Below are 15,031 nucleotides of genomic sequence, written 5' to 3' on the forward strand. Positions count from 1 at the left end.
TCTTCGCTCATTAGTGTTCAAGGCCTCAAACCTGTTCCTGAGATGATTCTGAAATTCAGGTGGTATGAAATCAAAGTCATATTTTGGCTCCTGTGGATGTATGAGACAACTGAAAAGAACTTGGCTTGGGTCAGGCTCATCTTAATCCGCAAAGTGACATCTTTGCTTTTGAACACTTTTTTAAAAAAAAATTATTATTAATTTTAATGAACGTTTAGAGACTTTGGATTTCCATTCATTCATTGTTGCACTTTTCTCCCTGCTCAACTTCCCCCCTCCCCCCAATAGCTCATCTTTTTGAAAAGTAAAAGAAAAATTCTTTCATTGCTTTACAATCCCTCCTCCCAAGTCCACTTCACTATGCAGCCTTCATTCTGGACTCCTGTCATGACAATAATACCTAATCATATATCCCTTTTAAACAGTTCTCTCCCTCATCTCTTTCAATGCAGTATACATAATTTATCCCATCTTTCTCAGTCTCCCCACAACCCCAATGTCAGACCTGCTTTACAACAGTAGCACTATGCAGTATTTGTCCTTTTGTGACTGAGATACTTCACTCAGCATAATGTCCTCTAGGGTCACCCATTTTGAATAATATTTCATGAGTTCCTTGTTTTTCAATGAAGGATAGTATTCCATTGTGTGAGTATCAGAGCTTCTCTATCCATTCGTTTGTTGATGGGCAACTTAGGTTGTTTTCTAACTCTTTGCTATTGTGAACAAAGCCATGATAAAAATGGGTGTTCATTTATCTGCGTGGGTGGCGGTTATGGTTTCTTTGGGGTATATTCCCAGTAGTGGAATTTCTGGGTCAAATGGTATTTCTATTTGCAACTTTTTGAGAAAGCACATACAGCCTTCCACAGTGGTTGCACCATTTTACACTCCCACCAACAGTGAATAAGGGTTCCAATTTCTCTACAACCTCGCCAGCATTTGTTGTTTGCTGTTCTGTTAAATTTTGCTATTCTTACTGGGGTGAGATGATAGTTCATAGTTGTTTTGATTTGCAGCTCTCTTATAGCTAGGGATTTTGAACATTTCTTCATGTGTTTGTTTGCTATCTGAATGTCTTCTTTGGTGAAGTGTCTGTTCATATCCTGTGCCCATTTTTCAATAGGGTTTTTTACCTTTATCTTATTGTGGTGCTTTTGAACATTTTAAAGAAGTCTTTTGTGGCTGATTTGGTCAATGAAATATGTTGTCTGATTTCTTGACTGCTGCTTCCATGAGCATTAACTGTGGATCCAAAGGAAATGAAATCCTTGACAACTTCAATCTTTTCCTGTTTGTCGTGGTATTGCTTATTGGTTCAGTCAAAAGCACTTTGTTTCTTTATGCTAAGGTACACATACTCTGGTGGCCTACTGGCAAGAAGTTACGCTGTAATCCCAAAGGCACACAGTTCTAGGCCAACACCTGCTCTGTGGGAGAAGGATGGACAATCTCCTCCTGTTTAATAACAGCTTCTGAAAATTCGCTGGAGGGTCTGCTATCTGTCAGTTCTGACTCTATGGTACACAACAATAATCACTAATCACATACTAAGGACCATTCCCATCACTTTACACATATGATCCCCACAATTCTACAATGTAGGTATTGATGTTCCTTTCTACTTTACTGATGAGAAAACTTAAAGAATAAAATAAAAACCCTAAAACTCAAACCTCTTGCCAGTCAAGTGAATTCTGACTAATGGAGGACACTGATTGTTACAAAGAGCATATCAGAAATCGTGAGGCTGATGCAGAAGAGGGCAAGGCTTAGATCTGTTATGAGCTGTAGTTGACTCAACGGCATCTAACAACAATTGCAATCTCGAAGGACAGAGTTAATCTGCTGGAAAGGGTTTCCAGGCTGTAAATTATCAGGGTAGCACACAGTCACAACCATCAATCCTTTGCTTGGCAGTTAGCATATAATCACTTGGTTCCAACAAAACAAAGATGAATTTGAACCTGATTTTGATACTGAATGCATCTTCCTTTCCTCCCTCCTTCCCTTCTTCCTTCCCTCCCTTCTCCTTCCTTTTCCCCTTCCTACCTTTCTTTATTGAGATTTTATTGTAAGTTTATAAAGAACTTTGGAATTCCATTCTGATGCTGAATTTTTCAGTTTGCACAACTCACACTCCCTCAAAAATGCAACTGCGGCCCTGTGCACTTCCTACCCTGTTGCCCTACTTTGTCCATTCCCAAGGCCTAGCCCACACAGGACCCCAGAGCACTGAACTGGATTTGTGGGAGAACCCAGGCCCGCCCCCAAAGCGGCCCCACGCTCCCTCACCATAAACCACGAGTACGTAGAGCGCCCTCGCGTGGCCATGCTTGTTGGACGCCTCGCAGGTGTAGGTGCCATTATCGGCAGATACCAGCCCAGGCAAGGTGAGTGTCTCCCCCATAGCCTCAGCCCGCTCTGGCAGGGAATCATTCCCGCGGTTCCAGCGAATCTGGTTGGGCCTGGAAAACGAGGTTGTAAAGGAGTGGGAACACGAAAGGGCACCTTCGTAGTTCTTTGCTTCCCAGCTCCAGGCCCAATTCCTAATATCACCAAGATATCACCTGGGGGGTGGGGGGACTTCACAGTCTCATTCCTCCAGACACCTCCATGCTAAGGACTCCGGAGCTCAGGCCCCCAGCTCTGTTCCCCAGCGTCCAAGAAGATCAAGGGGTCTCTGAGCTCACCTGGGGTTCCCTGTCACAGCACAAGTCAGCACCAGCGTGTCACCCTCCCTCACTACGGCCTGGGAGGCATGGATACGGGCGGTGGGGGAGTCTGTGGGACAAAGTGCAAAGGGGTAGTCGGCATATGTCACCTTTCTGGGGGAGTGTTGCGGGGGAGCTGTCCTGCGGGGGCACTTACACTGCACGTCCAGCTCGTACTGCGTCTGCTTGCTGTGTCCAGAGGGCAACGCCTGGTTCTGTGCCTCGCAGACGACGATGCCACCGTCGTCCTTGCGGTCCACGCGGAACCGCGCTGTGCTCATCACTCTCCAGACCTTGCCATTTTCCTGTTGGCTGCTCACTCCTGCCCCGTCCCCAACACAGTGGATTCCAGTCCGGCTGTCTGCCCAGGATCGTCCCCTCTCCAACAGATCTCTAAGCCAGCTATGTGCAAGTCCTGTCCCTTTGCTAATTCTGGTGGCCCACTGCCCAGGGAGTTGCTTGCAGTATCTGCTTCTCGCCATTTACAGCCACAAACCCCCAGTTGTCTCTCATGTACAAACCACGTGTCTAGTAGACTAAGCCACGCCCCTTCCCAAATCAAGTCAGAGCTTCTTTCCAAAGCCCCTCTCTCTTTCACTGGCACCTCTTTTTATTTATTGACCAAAACCAAGATAAAGAGCAATAGGTAGTTTTCAGGACTAATAAACTCTCTCCTCCAATCTCTATCCATAGAGAACTCACCAGTTTGCCCCTTAAAAAAAAAACAAAAAAAACTACCCGTCTTTCTTCAAACTAGCACTAAGGAGCCCTCCACTCCATTAACCTCACATTCTTTGCTTCCTGATTTATTTCCAACCCCCACCTCTTGTTTGCTGTTGAGTTGGAACTCATAGCAGACCTTTCAGTGGGTTTTCTGAGGCTGTAAATAACACAAGAGGAGATTTCCCATCTTCCTCTGTGGATCAAATGGTAGGTTTGAACCGGGGCATTTGGGTTAACAGTCCAACTCCCTGCCCATTGGGCTGTGGGAGCTCCCTCTACCTCTTAGAATTCTTATTCTCTTCCCAGGGTCCATGTCCATATCCTTCCTACTTGCCTGCTTAGAAACTGGACTATTTTATAAGCCTCTACCCCTGAGACTATTACCTTTTTTCTGAGTGCACACCCCTAGACTAGACCTCTTTTCAAGCCCACTTCTTGAATAAACCCTGCCCACACAGCAGTCTCTTTCCTGAGCCCCACCCCTGTATCCCTGCTCCCTCATCCTGCCTAGTGGCCATCCTGCCCCTCTTACCTTTCAGCTCCTTGCGGTCCCGGTACCAGCGCAGGACAGCAGCTGGGCGGGACCGCGGAACCAGGCAGCTGAGCTCCACTTCGCCGCCCTCCACTGCCTGCTCCCGGACCTCCACCACTGGATTCTCGGGGGCCACTGTTGCAGGGAGATGGGTGGGGGAAAGGAGTGGTCAAGGAAACCTGCAGGATGACCCAGGAGCTGCAGTCAGGCCATATATACAGGGGCCAGGGTGTCCAGGAAGTTGACAACCAGGGTCAGAAGATCTCAGAACAAAAAATAAGCGGGGGTGGGTGGGGAGTGGCGAGGCCGCTACCTAGCACAGTGAGTGTGGCGATCTGGTGGTGGGTGTCCTCCGTGTAGAGCTGGCAGAAGTAGCCCCCCTCGTCCTCCAGGCGGGCGTCGGAGAGCCGGATCCGCACCCTCCGTGGGGAGAACTCCTCAAGCTGAAAACGCTCGTCCTTCAGGGCTGGAATTGGGAAGTGGTTGCTGTATGCCATCGAGTCAAAACTGACCCATAGCTGACCCTCCACACGTGTTCACAGTTAATTGCAAGAGAGGAGAATGCCTAGCCTCCTGCAGAGCGGCTGGTGGATTCCAACCACATGCTTTTGGGATTGCAGTGCAGCTTCCTACCACTAGGCCACTAGAGGAGTGAATTCCTGGAGCCCTGGGCACTCAGGTCCCATCCTTTGTCCAGTCCTCTTTTCTCCAGCCATGTGTATGAGTCCGAGATGCCTACTGCATTTACTTCCAGGCTGACCCAGGCTCTCACCACAGACCTAGGAGTTCAAGTCCTGGCCCCTCCTCCCTCAGACCCAGGAACCCAGTCCCCCAAGACACCCCCCTCAGACCTGGGAGTCTAGGCTCCCAGCATTTCCTCTCTCAGACTCAAGAGTCCAGACCCCAAATCCTTCCTCCCTCAGATCCTTGAGTCTAGAGCCTCAGCCCCCCCCCCCCAGACCCAGGAGTCCAGTCCCCAGCACTCACCCCGGGTGCCATTAAAGAAGAGGGTCTGCCTGGCTGGGTTCTGGATGACAACTATGGACCCATCGTACTGGTGCAGTCGGCAGGTGATCTCAGCCACCCCACCCTCGGCCACTGTCACATTCTCTGTCTGTACTTCTTGTCCTGTCCCTGTAGGCAGAGACAAAACAGGAGGCGGTTCAAGGGCTACAAATCAACCTTTTCTTTCTTCCTCTGTAGTTCTCCATCCAATCCTCTGAGGCCTCTCCTCTCTCATCCAGTTCTTCATACGGAGCGTTTGCTAGAGCTGTAGTCTGGGAAGTGGACAGAACCTGCTGTCTGCTCTGGGGGAGCCTGGTCACGGCGACGTGCTACAGTGAGGTTGCCTGGGCGCACTAGGAACTCAGGAAGGGGAGGCTAGGCAGCCATGGAGGCCAACGGTCAGAGGCAGCTGCTGGGATGATGCTGTGTTGAAATGGGTCTTAAAGAGTGAACAGGTAAGGAGACGCTGTTTCTGTTACATGTGATAGAAAAATCTGGAACCAAATGATGTGGAATAATTGATCAACAAGTTGTTATCAGTGCCCTAGAGTCAAACACTGCTCACAGCGACCGGAGGAACAACAGATCCGAACCCTGCCCTGGCGTGCTCCTCCTCATCCCTGACACACATTGCTGCAGTCACAGTGTCAATTCCTCTTGATGAGGGCTTCTCCTGACCCCCCACCTTTCCAAGCACGATGTCCAACAGGATAGCCATTAACTAAAAGCCCTAATGGCATAGTGCCTTATGTGGCAGACCATTAATGAGAAGGTCAGCGGCTCGGATCCACCAGCCTCTCCTAACAACACTGACGGGACAGTTGGCTCCTGGAAAAGTGCACCTGGTGGGTTTCCATGAGCAGGAAGGAACTCGAGGGCAGGGGATAGGATGGATTAATGTCATTGAGTTAAATACACAAAGGACGTTGGAAAGGCAAGTGGTTTGTTCAAACATACTTAACACAGTTTTGAAAAAGGAAAGACGTCATCATGAATAAGTAAAAGAGGAAAAAACAGTGAGCAAGAATTCAGCAGGTGTGAGACTGCCGTGTGTATACCCTTCACACCTGGGCGTCTGTGCAATGATGGTCACCGTACTCACAGTGTTTGTCCCACCCCCATACCTGCTGTTTGCAAGCTGACTCTGCTGTTCCTCCTAGAAAGGAGGTGTCCTACTCACCTCCAGTCTGAGCAGGCTTTGTGACTTTCTTTGGCCCAGCAGAATTTTCTGGAAGGTGTATGTTGTGCCCCTGGCTGGAGCACAGTGTGCTCCTGATGACTAATCTAACTGGCAGCTTGAACTCACCTGGCGGTGCCAAGGAAAAAATGCCTGGCAATTGGCTTCCACAAAACAAGATGGCAGACTCACTGCTGTCAAACTGATTCCAACTCACAGTGATTCTCTATCCCGTTTCCAAGGTTTGTTAAGTCTTTATGGAAGAAGACTGCCCATCTTTCTCTCATAGAGCGACTGGGAAATTCAAACTGCCAACCTTCAGTTAGCAGCCAGATACATTACACACTGCACCACCAGGGCTTCTTTTGTAAAGATTATAGTAAAAAACAAAGGAGCTCTGGTAGCCTCGTGGCAAGAAGCTGCACTGCAATCCCAGAGGTGTGCGGTGTGAATCCACCAGATGCTCTGCTGGAGAAGGAGGGACAATCTCCTCCTGTACCAGTCAGATCCAATTTGACAGTACACACACACACACACACACACACACACACACACACACAGTTAAAAAAGAAATTGTAGTAAAAAACAAACCCTCAGAGCTGTTCTCCTATGTAACACAAGGGGGCACCATGAGTTGAAATAGACTCTAATGAGTTGGCTTTTTTTGTTTGGTTTCATTACACAGGCAAGCTCAGCTGGTACAGTCTGTAGGGAGTTACTCTGTTAACTCAAAGGCTCACATCTACCAACGGCTCCACGGGATAAAGATGGACAAGCTCCTCCTGTGCCATTTACAGCCTCTAAAAACCCGCTGGAGGGTCAGCCCTGAGCCGCTCCTGACTTGATGACAAAGAGTGTGTGAGCGATGATGGGTTCTGGAGCTGAAACCTCAAGACAGTTTGCTTGGTCAGCTCTTGTCTTCCTGCTGCCCTCTGTTGTTCTGTGAAGATGTGGGACTGGCCTCTTTGAAGATGAGACCACACAGTGAGCAGCCCAGCCCACAGCCAAGCCTGTGAGTGAGGCTGCCCTGGATCATTAGCACGGTCAGGCGACTGTAGCCACTGGGATGACACCAGTTGAGACCAAGAGCAGAACTGCCCGGCTGGATCCAGCCCAAATTACTGGTTCCCAGGGCGGGGAGCTAATAAAGTGGTGGTTGTTTTAAGCCATTAAATTGTTGGGAGTCTGCTGATAAAACACAATTACATTTGCCTGCACCCTTTGTAGTTTGTTGGGACCAAATGACCTGTTAGAAGTTGCTGGGTGGTGCAAATGGTTAAGCACTAGACCAGTAATCAAAAGGCTGGCAGTTCAGAGCTATGCAGGGGCCTAAGAAGAAAGGCCTGGTGGCTTGCTCCGGAAAGGCACAGCCTTGAAAGCTCTATGGAGCACGTTCTGCTGGGCACACGCGGGCATGCCAGGACTCGAGGCAAGCACCATGGCAACCAACAATAACAACAACAATGTGGATTTATTTTGGGGCCTAGCTGCTGGTGGCATAGTCTGTAGGGGATTCCGCTGCTAACCAAAGGCAGCTCCTCTCTGGTGGATTGAATCCACCAGTGGCTCTGTGGAAAGACAGGCAATCTCCTCCTGTGTCATCTGCAGCCTCCAAAAATCCACTGGAAAGTCACCTATGGTTAATCCTGCCCATGGCAATGAGTCTGAGGGCTTTTAAAATGGGATGTAGGTGAGAGACAGAAACACCACTTCTTGGCCTGACTCATCTCTCTCGTAGTCATTCATGCTCGCTGAATGGAGAGGACACCAAGGACTCCAGAGAAGGTCAATATCACGAGGTGGAAGGAGCCTGGGACCTGAATGACTGCCTCCCAGAGCAGCACAGTATTGTGACATGCGTGATGGAGGAATAAACGTCTTTGTGTGAAATCACCGTGCTGTTTCTTACAGACATTAACTTTCCCTGACATCAGAGGAGGCAGGTGGGCCTTTAGAAAGGGGACACATCCAGATGAAGAAATAGCCTATAGAAAAGCTCAAAGCTGGGACTAGCCATCACCACCAACACTGTCATTTTCAAAATAACAGTAAACACAATTGTCTGCTGCGTCAGATTTGGCCCGTGACCTGTGGCGATCCACGCACAGTGGAACAAGATGCTGCCTGCTCACCGTGATTGCAGGTGGAACTGCTGTCATCTGTAAACTGGTCTTTGACATAGATTGCCAGGCCTTTCTTCCTAGTCTGTCTTAATCCAGACTCTGCTGAAATCTGTTCTTTGTTGTACCAATATGTAAGCCCCCACTGAAAGAGGGTGGTGGCTGCCCAGGAAGTACATTGCCTGGAGGTGTAACTGCATTGAAACTCAGGTCTCCCACATAAAGGCAAGAACCCTACGACTGAACTACCACAGCCCTTTCAATACCACCTTTCTCTGAAGGAGTATCTGGTGGGCTCAAATTTAAGTTAGCAGCACAACACATAATGGGCCATCAGAGCTCCATAACCCCTGCAATGCCATCAAATTTGTTGTGTGCCATCAAATTGGAACCAATTCACTGCCGACCCTCCAGGTCTTCAGAGGCAGTAAATCGCATGAGAGGAGACTGCCCAACAGTATATAAGAACAAGTTTACAGACGGGACAATTAGCCCAGAGAGATGAAATGACTTGCCCAACATCACAGCACCCAGATCTCTGATTCCACCTATGTGTTCTTCTCCCTCCTGGCTGAACGGTACAGCACTGGTGAGGGGTGATGGAGGGCGGTCAGCACATTAAGTAGGATGAGCTTATAAAGGATGATGAATGCCAAACTGAGACTAGCTTTCCTCCTGAAGGCCAGAGGAGGTTATGAAGCAGGAAACGGACCTTATCAGATCTGGTTATTCTTTAAATGCTAGGTAGCTAGCTCTTCATGCCTCCTTCATTCTGACCCAAGGTCTCATTCATTTGAGTATTTCTTGAGTTAAAAAAAACACACAACACCCTCAAATTCACTGCCAAGGAGTAGAAATCCCTCAGAGCTGACCTTCCAGCAGCTTTACAAAGGCAGGAGGTGGCAGGGGAGAATGCTTATCTTTCTCCTGCAGAGCTGGTGGATTCAAACCACTCACCTTTGGGTTGGTAGTGTAATTTCTTAAACAGGGGCTGGGTGCCCAGGGAGAAATCAGATGAGGTCCCAACCTTAGAGATTATGGGAGGCAGACAGACACAGATCACTGTAAAATCCCATCAAAGGTGGCTCTTTCCCCAAATATGGGGTAAATAACCGGATTTGGGGACTGAGGTGTGGGAAAGATTAGTTCCAGAAGGTGAGGGTAGACAGCAGCCTGCTTCCAGAAGGTGAGGGTAGACAGCAGCCTGCTTCCCCTGACACCCGTGTTTCCCTTTCTCTTTATAGTAGCTTGGTCCACAGGGAGCTGTGCTGCTGACCCACAGGGGGCACCTCTCAGATGGTCTGAATACCCTAATAGCTCTGAGGGAGAAAGATGAATCATCTCCTGTGTGATTTACAGTCTGCAAAAATCTGCTGGAGGGTCAGCCATGAGTCTACTCTGACTTGATGGTAATGAGTTTGAGATCTTGTAGGTAGGAGAAAAAGTGTTGTTAAATTGGATGTAAGCAAAAGCATCATATGGTTATTTGGGGTGGACAAACCTCCCCAACGCCAGATCATCTTTGTGTTGATTGGAGCTAGGATGTGATGGCTGGCGTTCTGGCAGTCATAGTGGACCATGAGGGCAAGAGCATGAAGGATGGTGGAATTAAAGAGCTGGAAAGTGCCTGGGTCACTGGAGCTGTCCTAACAGAACTAGTCTTCCGCACTTTCATGTTTGAATATAACACGTTGTGTATGTAAGCTACTATTTAAGATTTACCAAATCCCTCCTGGGATATAAAACTTATTAAGTCTAACTAATTAACCCTTACCCCAAATTTCTTCACCTCAAGTTTTCTCAAACTCAGTAAATGTCACATCCAGTAACCCAGCTGCTCTGTCCAAAAATTTAGGACTATCACCCATATTCATTCTCTTCTGTCCAACCCAACACCCATTCTACTGGCAAGAATGGTTCAAAAATCTCCCAAGTCCAAAATCCCTCCCAAGTTGATTCCTCTTTGTATATCTCCACCACTATTACCGCCAGAGAGAGGAAGACGGTCAACAAGACTGACTGGCACAGTGACTGTTAACAACAGGCCGGAGCCTAACAGAGATGAAGACAGGACAGGATAGGGCAAGGTTCAGATTGCTGCTCGTAGGGTCATTATGGGTTGTAGAAGACACCTAACAACAACAACTAAACACCAACACCTTCATCCAGCCACATCATCTCTCACCTGAACCCTTACAGAACCTACTCAAGTCAGGGTTACCTATTTCTATGCCTGTTTCCACCAGGCTATTCTCCTCACAGCAACCAGATGGATTTAGTCACCTCTCTGCTAAAATCCTTCCAAGGGCTACCCATTAAACTTAGATTCGTTCCTCTGATCTCCAAGACGCCACGTGGCCCCACCCTTCTCTGACCACCCACTTCATTCAAACCTCCCCAACACTGACGTCCTTCAAAGGTGACTTGCTGGTCACCACCCCAGGGCCTTGGTACTTGTTCTGTCTGCAAAGGTCTTCAGCCCGGGAGCTGTCTCTATTCCCACTCAAGTCTCTGGTTGTACCGGGGCCTCCCCTCAGTCTCCATTCTTCACCCTCCAGCACACAGTTTTATTTCATCACTGCTGTTTTATTTACCCGAAGGAGCATTGGTGACCTAGTAAGGAGCTGTGCTGCCATCCCAAAGGCTTGAGGTTCAAACACACCAGTTGCTCCATGGAAGAAAGATGGGCAAATTTCCTCTCATGCCTCTGAAAACTAGCTGGTTCTAACTCGATGGTACCACCAGCACCACCGGGAGCTCTGGTGGTGTAGCCCACAAGGGCTGCGCTGCTAACCCAAGGTACCTCCTCTCTGGAGATTCCAATCCACCAGTGACTTTGAGGGAGAAAAAGGGCAATCTACTGCTATTGAGATTTACAGCCTCAGAAACCCAGTGGAGGGTGACTTAGGCGTCGGTCCCACCTCCACGGCAGTGAGTTGAGTTTTGAGTTAACAGCAGTCTCTGGAAATTTCATCGAGGTTATTTGACTAATCTGTTTACTTGTTTATCATCTGGGCTCTGTGACTGGAATATTCCTGCCATAAAGGCAGGAATGTGCAGCTGGATCAGATCAGATCAGTCTTGCTTGCTAAAAGTGAGGAGGACTTGAAACGCTTGCTGCAACAAATCAGACTACAGCCTTTGCTACAGATTATATTTCAACATCAAGAAAGCAAAAATCCTCACCAACAGGCCATGATAGTTGGAAAAAAGATTGAAATCGTCAACAATTTCATCTAACTTGGATCTACAATCAACACTCTTGGTACCAACAGTCAAGAAATAAAAATATTTACTGCATTGAGAAAAATCTTCTGTTAGAGACCTCTCCAGGGTGCTGAAAAGCAAGGAAGTCAGTTTAAGGACTAAGGTGCAACTGATCCAAGCCATGGTCTTTTTGATTACTTGCTATGTATCTGAAAGTTAGGCAGTGACTAAGGATGACAGAAGACTAACTGATGCCTTTGAGTTGTAGTGTAGGAGAGGAACACGGAACATTCCGTGGACTGCTAAAAGGATGAACAAGTCTGTCTTGGACAAAATGTGATCAGGGTACTCCTTGGAAGTGAGGGTGGAGAATCTTCATCTGACGTACTCTGGACATGTTGTTAGCAGGGGTCTGTCCTTAGAGGAGGACACTGTGTTGGGAAAGGTGAAGGGTCAGGGTAGGAGAGGAAGGCATGCAATGTGATGGCTCCACACAGTGACTGTAACAATGGGCTCAAGAGTGTCAGAGGTGGTGATGAGGTGCAGGACAGGCCAAGTCCAGATCTGTTTTTCACAGGGTCCCTATGAGTCGCAGTTGATGTGACGGCAAGTAACGGCAAAGGCAGGGAGGTGACAGCACCTTTCTAGGAGCTTGCCGAATCCTGTATCTCAGGTAGGATTTGACTTCAGCTTCCCAAGGACGTGATGACATCATTCGTCTCACCTGACTTGGGAATGAGAGCCCAGTGGAATCGCCTGTCATCGGTGTGACCTTGGGTAGCTGGCTTCACCTTCTGGAGCCTCACTGACCCCATCTATAAAATGGGGATGACGCCAGTGTCTGCTTCACTGGGATGAGCTCAGGGCTCCAAGCCCAGGGAACCCTCTCTACAAGGCTGTTATTACAGCCTCTGGATTCATGCCCACGAACATGGAAACTGGCCGGCACATTCTGGCACTTTGAAAACCATCTTGAAGTCTATCCATGGATTTTAGACCCTGGGGCTAGTCTAATGCCAGCCTGCCCCCCCCCAGCTCCCCCATTTTACAGATGTGGAGAATAAGGCCAAGGGGTCTCATGGAAAGCCAGCAGCAAAAGCTGCCCATCTCCTGGGAGCCATCAGCATCTCTGGATCTGTCCCCTAAAACTTAACCCCTGTCCTCAGCTTGAGGGTGCACATGGGGCAAGGGGGGGCACTTGTGTGCTATTCCCTCCCCTTTCTGAGGAGTCAGTAACCAACAGTGACTGTGCCTAGAATATTAATGTTCCCAGAGCTTTTGTTTTCAGGGGTTGGGGTAGTGGGGGGTGGGACTTTTTTTGGTCAGAGCAGGGTTGAGCTTTGGGGACTGGGGCACTGGCCCTTTAAACGGTGTTGACAGCCTGGAGTCGTCACAGGGATGGAAAAAGGTTTGGGAAAGTGACACTGAGCAGGTGGTATTTAGAGACCCAGGGATCCAATGCCCCAGTCTCCTCACCCCTCAGGACCCAGGATTCTGACCTCTGACCTCCTCTTCCCATGGCCTGAGGAATCCAGCACCTCCCCTCTTTGGAGCCTGAAATCCAGGTTCTAACCTCCTCCTACCCCAGAACCCAGACATGTGGGCCCCCAGGTGCCTCCTTCATCAGAACCCAGGAAACTGATTTCCTTACATCCTTCTTCCCTTAAAGCTTAGGAAACCAAACCCCCAGACTTCTTCCCCACCCCGGCAGACCCAGGAGCCTGGGCCTCCAGCCCCCTCCTCCTTCAAGAGCGAAGAGCCAGGGGTCCGGAACACACAGCTGGTGGATGTTTCCACGGAGACTCAGCGGGGTGGGGGGAGCACTTCCTGGGTCCTGAGTCAGCGAATACCCAAGGGAGTCTCAAGGTCATGGTTCCGGGAAGGTCACTATCACCCTCTGTGTCTAGTCTCCCCAGGGGACTTAAGGCTCATGCTTCCTTCCCGCCTTGCTCCCCTGGGGAGGTGGTACGTCCCTGCATCCTGACCGAAACCCCCGTCAGCCCCCCATCAATGGCGGAGTCCGAAGATCCTTGCACAAAGCATCAATTCTTCCCTAACTCAGCCTTGTAAAGGCGCGCCTGTATTCGCAGAACCTAGGCATAGGGGTCCCAGCCCCTCCTCTCCAGAAACCTAGAGTGACCCCCCCCAGAGCCCCTTCCTCTCTCAGAACCCAGTCATATGGACCTCCAGCCCCCTCCTCCCTCAGGACCAATGAGTTCCAGCCCTAACACTCTTCCCTCTCGGTCCCTTAGACAGAGTCCAAGATCTCATCTGTCTCCACCCTCAGACCCAGGAGTCAGATCCCAGCCCCTCCTCAAACCCAAGAGTCCAGGTCCTCAGACCTCCTCCCTCAGACCAAGCAGTGAGATCCCAGGCCCTTCTTCCTCAAACTCAGCAGTCAGGCTCCCAGCCCCCTCCTCTCTAACACCCAGGAATCTACGCCTCTAGCTCCCTCCTCCTTGAGACCCAGGAGTCCAAACCCCCAGCTCCCTCTTCCTCAGACCCAGAAGTCAGACACCCCCCACCCCCCGCCCCTTTCTCTCTAACCTCAGGAATCTAAACCTCCAGCTCCTTCCTCTCCAGACTCAGGAGTCCAGATCCCCAGTATCCTCATCCCTCAGACCCAGGCCTCTACCGCCCTCCTCCTTCAGACTCAAGAGTTGAGACCCCTCAGCACCCTCCTCCCTTGGATCTGGGAGTCCAGGACCTCTTCCCCCTCTTCTCCTGAAAATTTTTTACTCCAAGTCCACAGCCCTCAGCCTGTAGAAGTACAGCCTCACTTCCCATAGCCCTCTGCCCCCCTCTCTGAGGACCCAGGCCTTAGGTGTGGGTGTGGAGGTGAATCAGCAGCCTCACACACAAAGCTCCTGCCTTTGGTCCCCACGTTCCTGGGATATTCAGAACTCTCCAGATTCTGGGCCCCAGGCCCAGTCAGGGGGTGGGGAGTCCTAGGAGGCTCCCCCTGGTTTGGGGTCGAGGCAAGAATGTCTGCTCCGAGAAGAGTGCACACCACACTGAGCTTCTACTGTCCCGTCCTCCACCTCCAGTGCCATCTATTCACCCCACTGCCAGAAGAGCCCTGTGTCCCCACGGGTGTGCAAAGGGGGAGTTGGGTGCCCCTTTCTTGAGAGCCTATGGGCCTGGAGTTTGCACAGCTAGGAACCAGTGGGTGCTTGGGTCCTGGTGCCACAGGCCATTGGGCGCTGGCGGGCCTAAGTGTCTCTCCAGCACCCCCCCCCAACACCCCACTCAGAGAGAGAAAGCTGCCTTTGTGTTCCCCAACGGGGACAGGCCAGGCTCGCACGGCATTAACCCACCCCAGGCTCCAGCCCTGCTGAGTCTGAGGTCTTGGAATCCAGTGCAGAACCTGACCCCCCACCCCCGGGCTCTGAAAGCTCTGGTCCGGGGTGGGTGGGGGTCAGCGATGGACGCCTCCCAAGACCTGCTCCCTAGGGTGAGTCACAGTGGGGTAGAGTTCCCTTGTTGTCCAGTCAGAACCTTGATGGGGGGAAAAGTGAGTCACGCTGGGAGGGACACAGTATTTGGGATCAAC

The 15,031-nt window shown here is 50.0% G+C and overlaps 1 protein-coding gene across 1 annotated transcript in view; it reads right to left on the reverse strand.

Annotated features, from left to right (window-relative positions):
* The window catches only part of CADM4 (cell adhesion molecule 4), a 15,392-nt gene extending 5,541 nt beyond the window's left edge, over positions 1-9,851 (reverse strand). Inside the window, exons 1-7 of the mRNA XM_006901101.1 lie at positions 9,773-9,851; positions 4,957-5,103; positions 4,283-4,435; positions 3,970-4,104; positions 2,872-3,036; positions 2,694-2,784; positions 2,296-2,468 (exon numbers count right to left, since the gene is read on the reverse strand). Coding sequence (XP_006901163.1) covers positions 2,296-2,468; positions 2,694-2,784; positions 2,872-3,036; positions 3,970-4,104; positions 4,283-4,435; positions 4,957-5,103; positions 9,773-9,851 — 943 coding nt within the window. The remainder of the gene's footprint in view (positions 1-2,295; positions 2,469-2,693; positions 2,785-2,871; positions 3,037-3,969; positions 4,105-4,282; positions 4,436-4,956; positions 5,104-9,772) is intronic.
* Positions 9,852-15,031: the final 5,180 nt, after the last annotated feature.

This window comes from Elephantulus edwardii, unplaced genomic scaffold (assembly GCF_000299155.1).
Source record: "Elephantulus edwardii isolate Elephantulus edwardi_28Jun2011 unplaced genomic scaffold, EleEdw1.0 scaffold00308, whole genome shotgun sequence".
NCBI classification, from domain to species: Eukaryota; Metazoa; Chordata; class Mammalia; order Macroscelidea; family Macroscelididae; genus Elephantulus; species Elephantulus edwardii.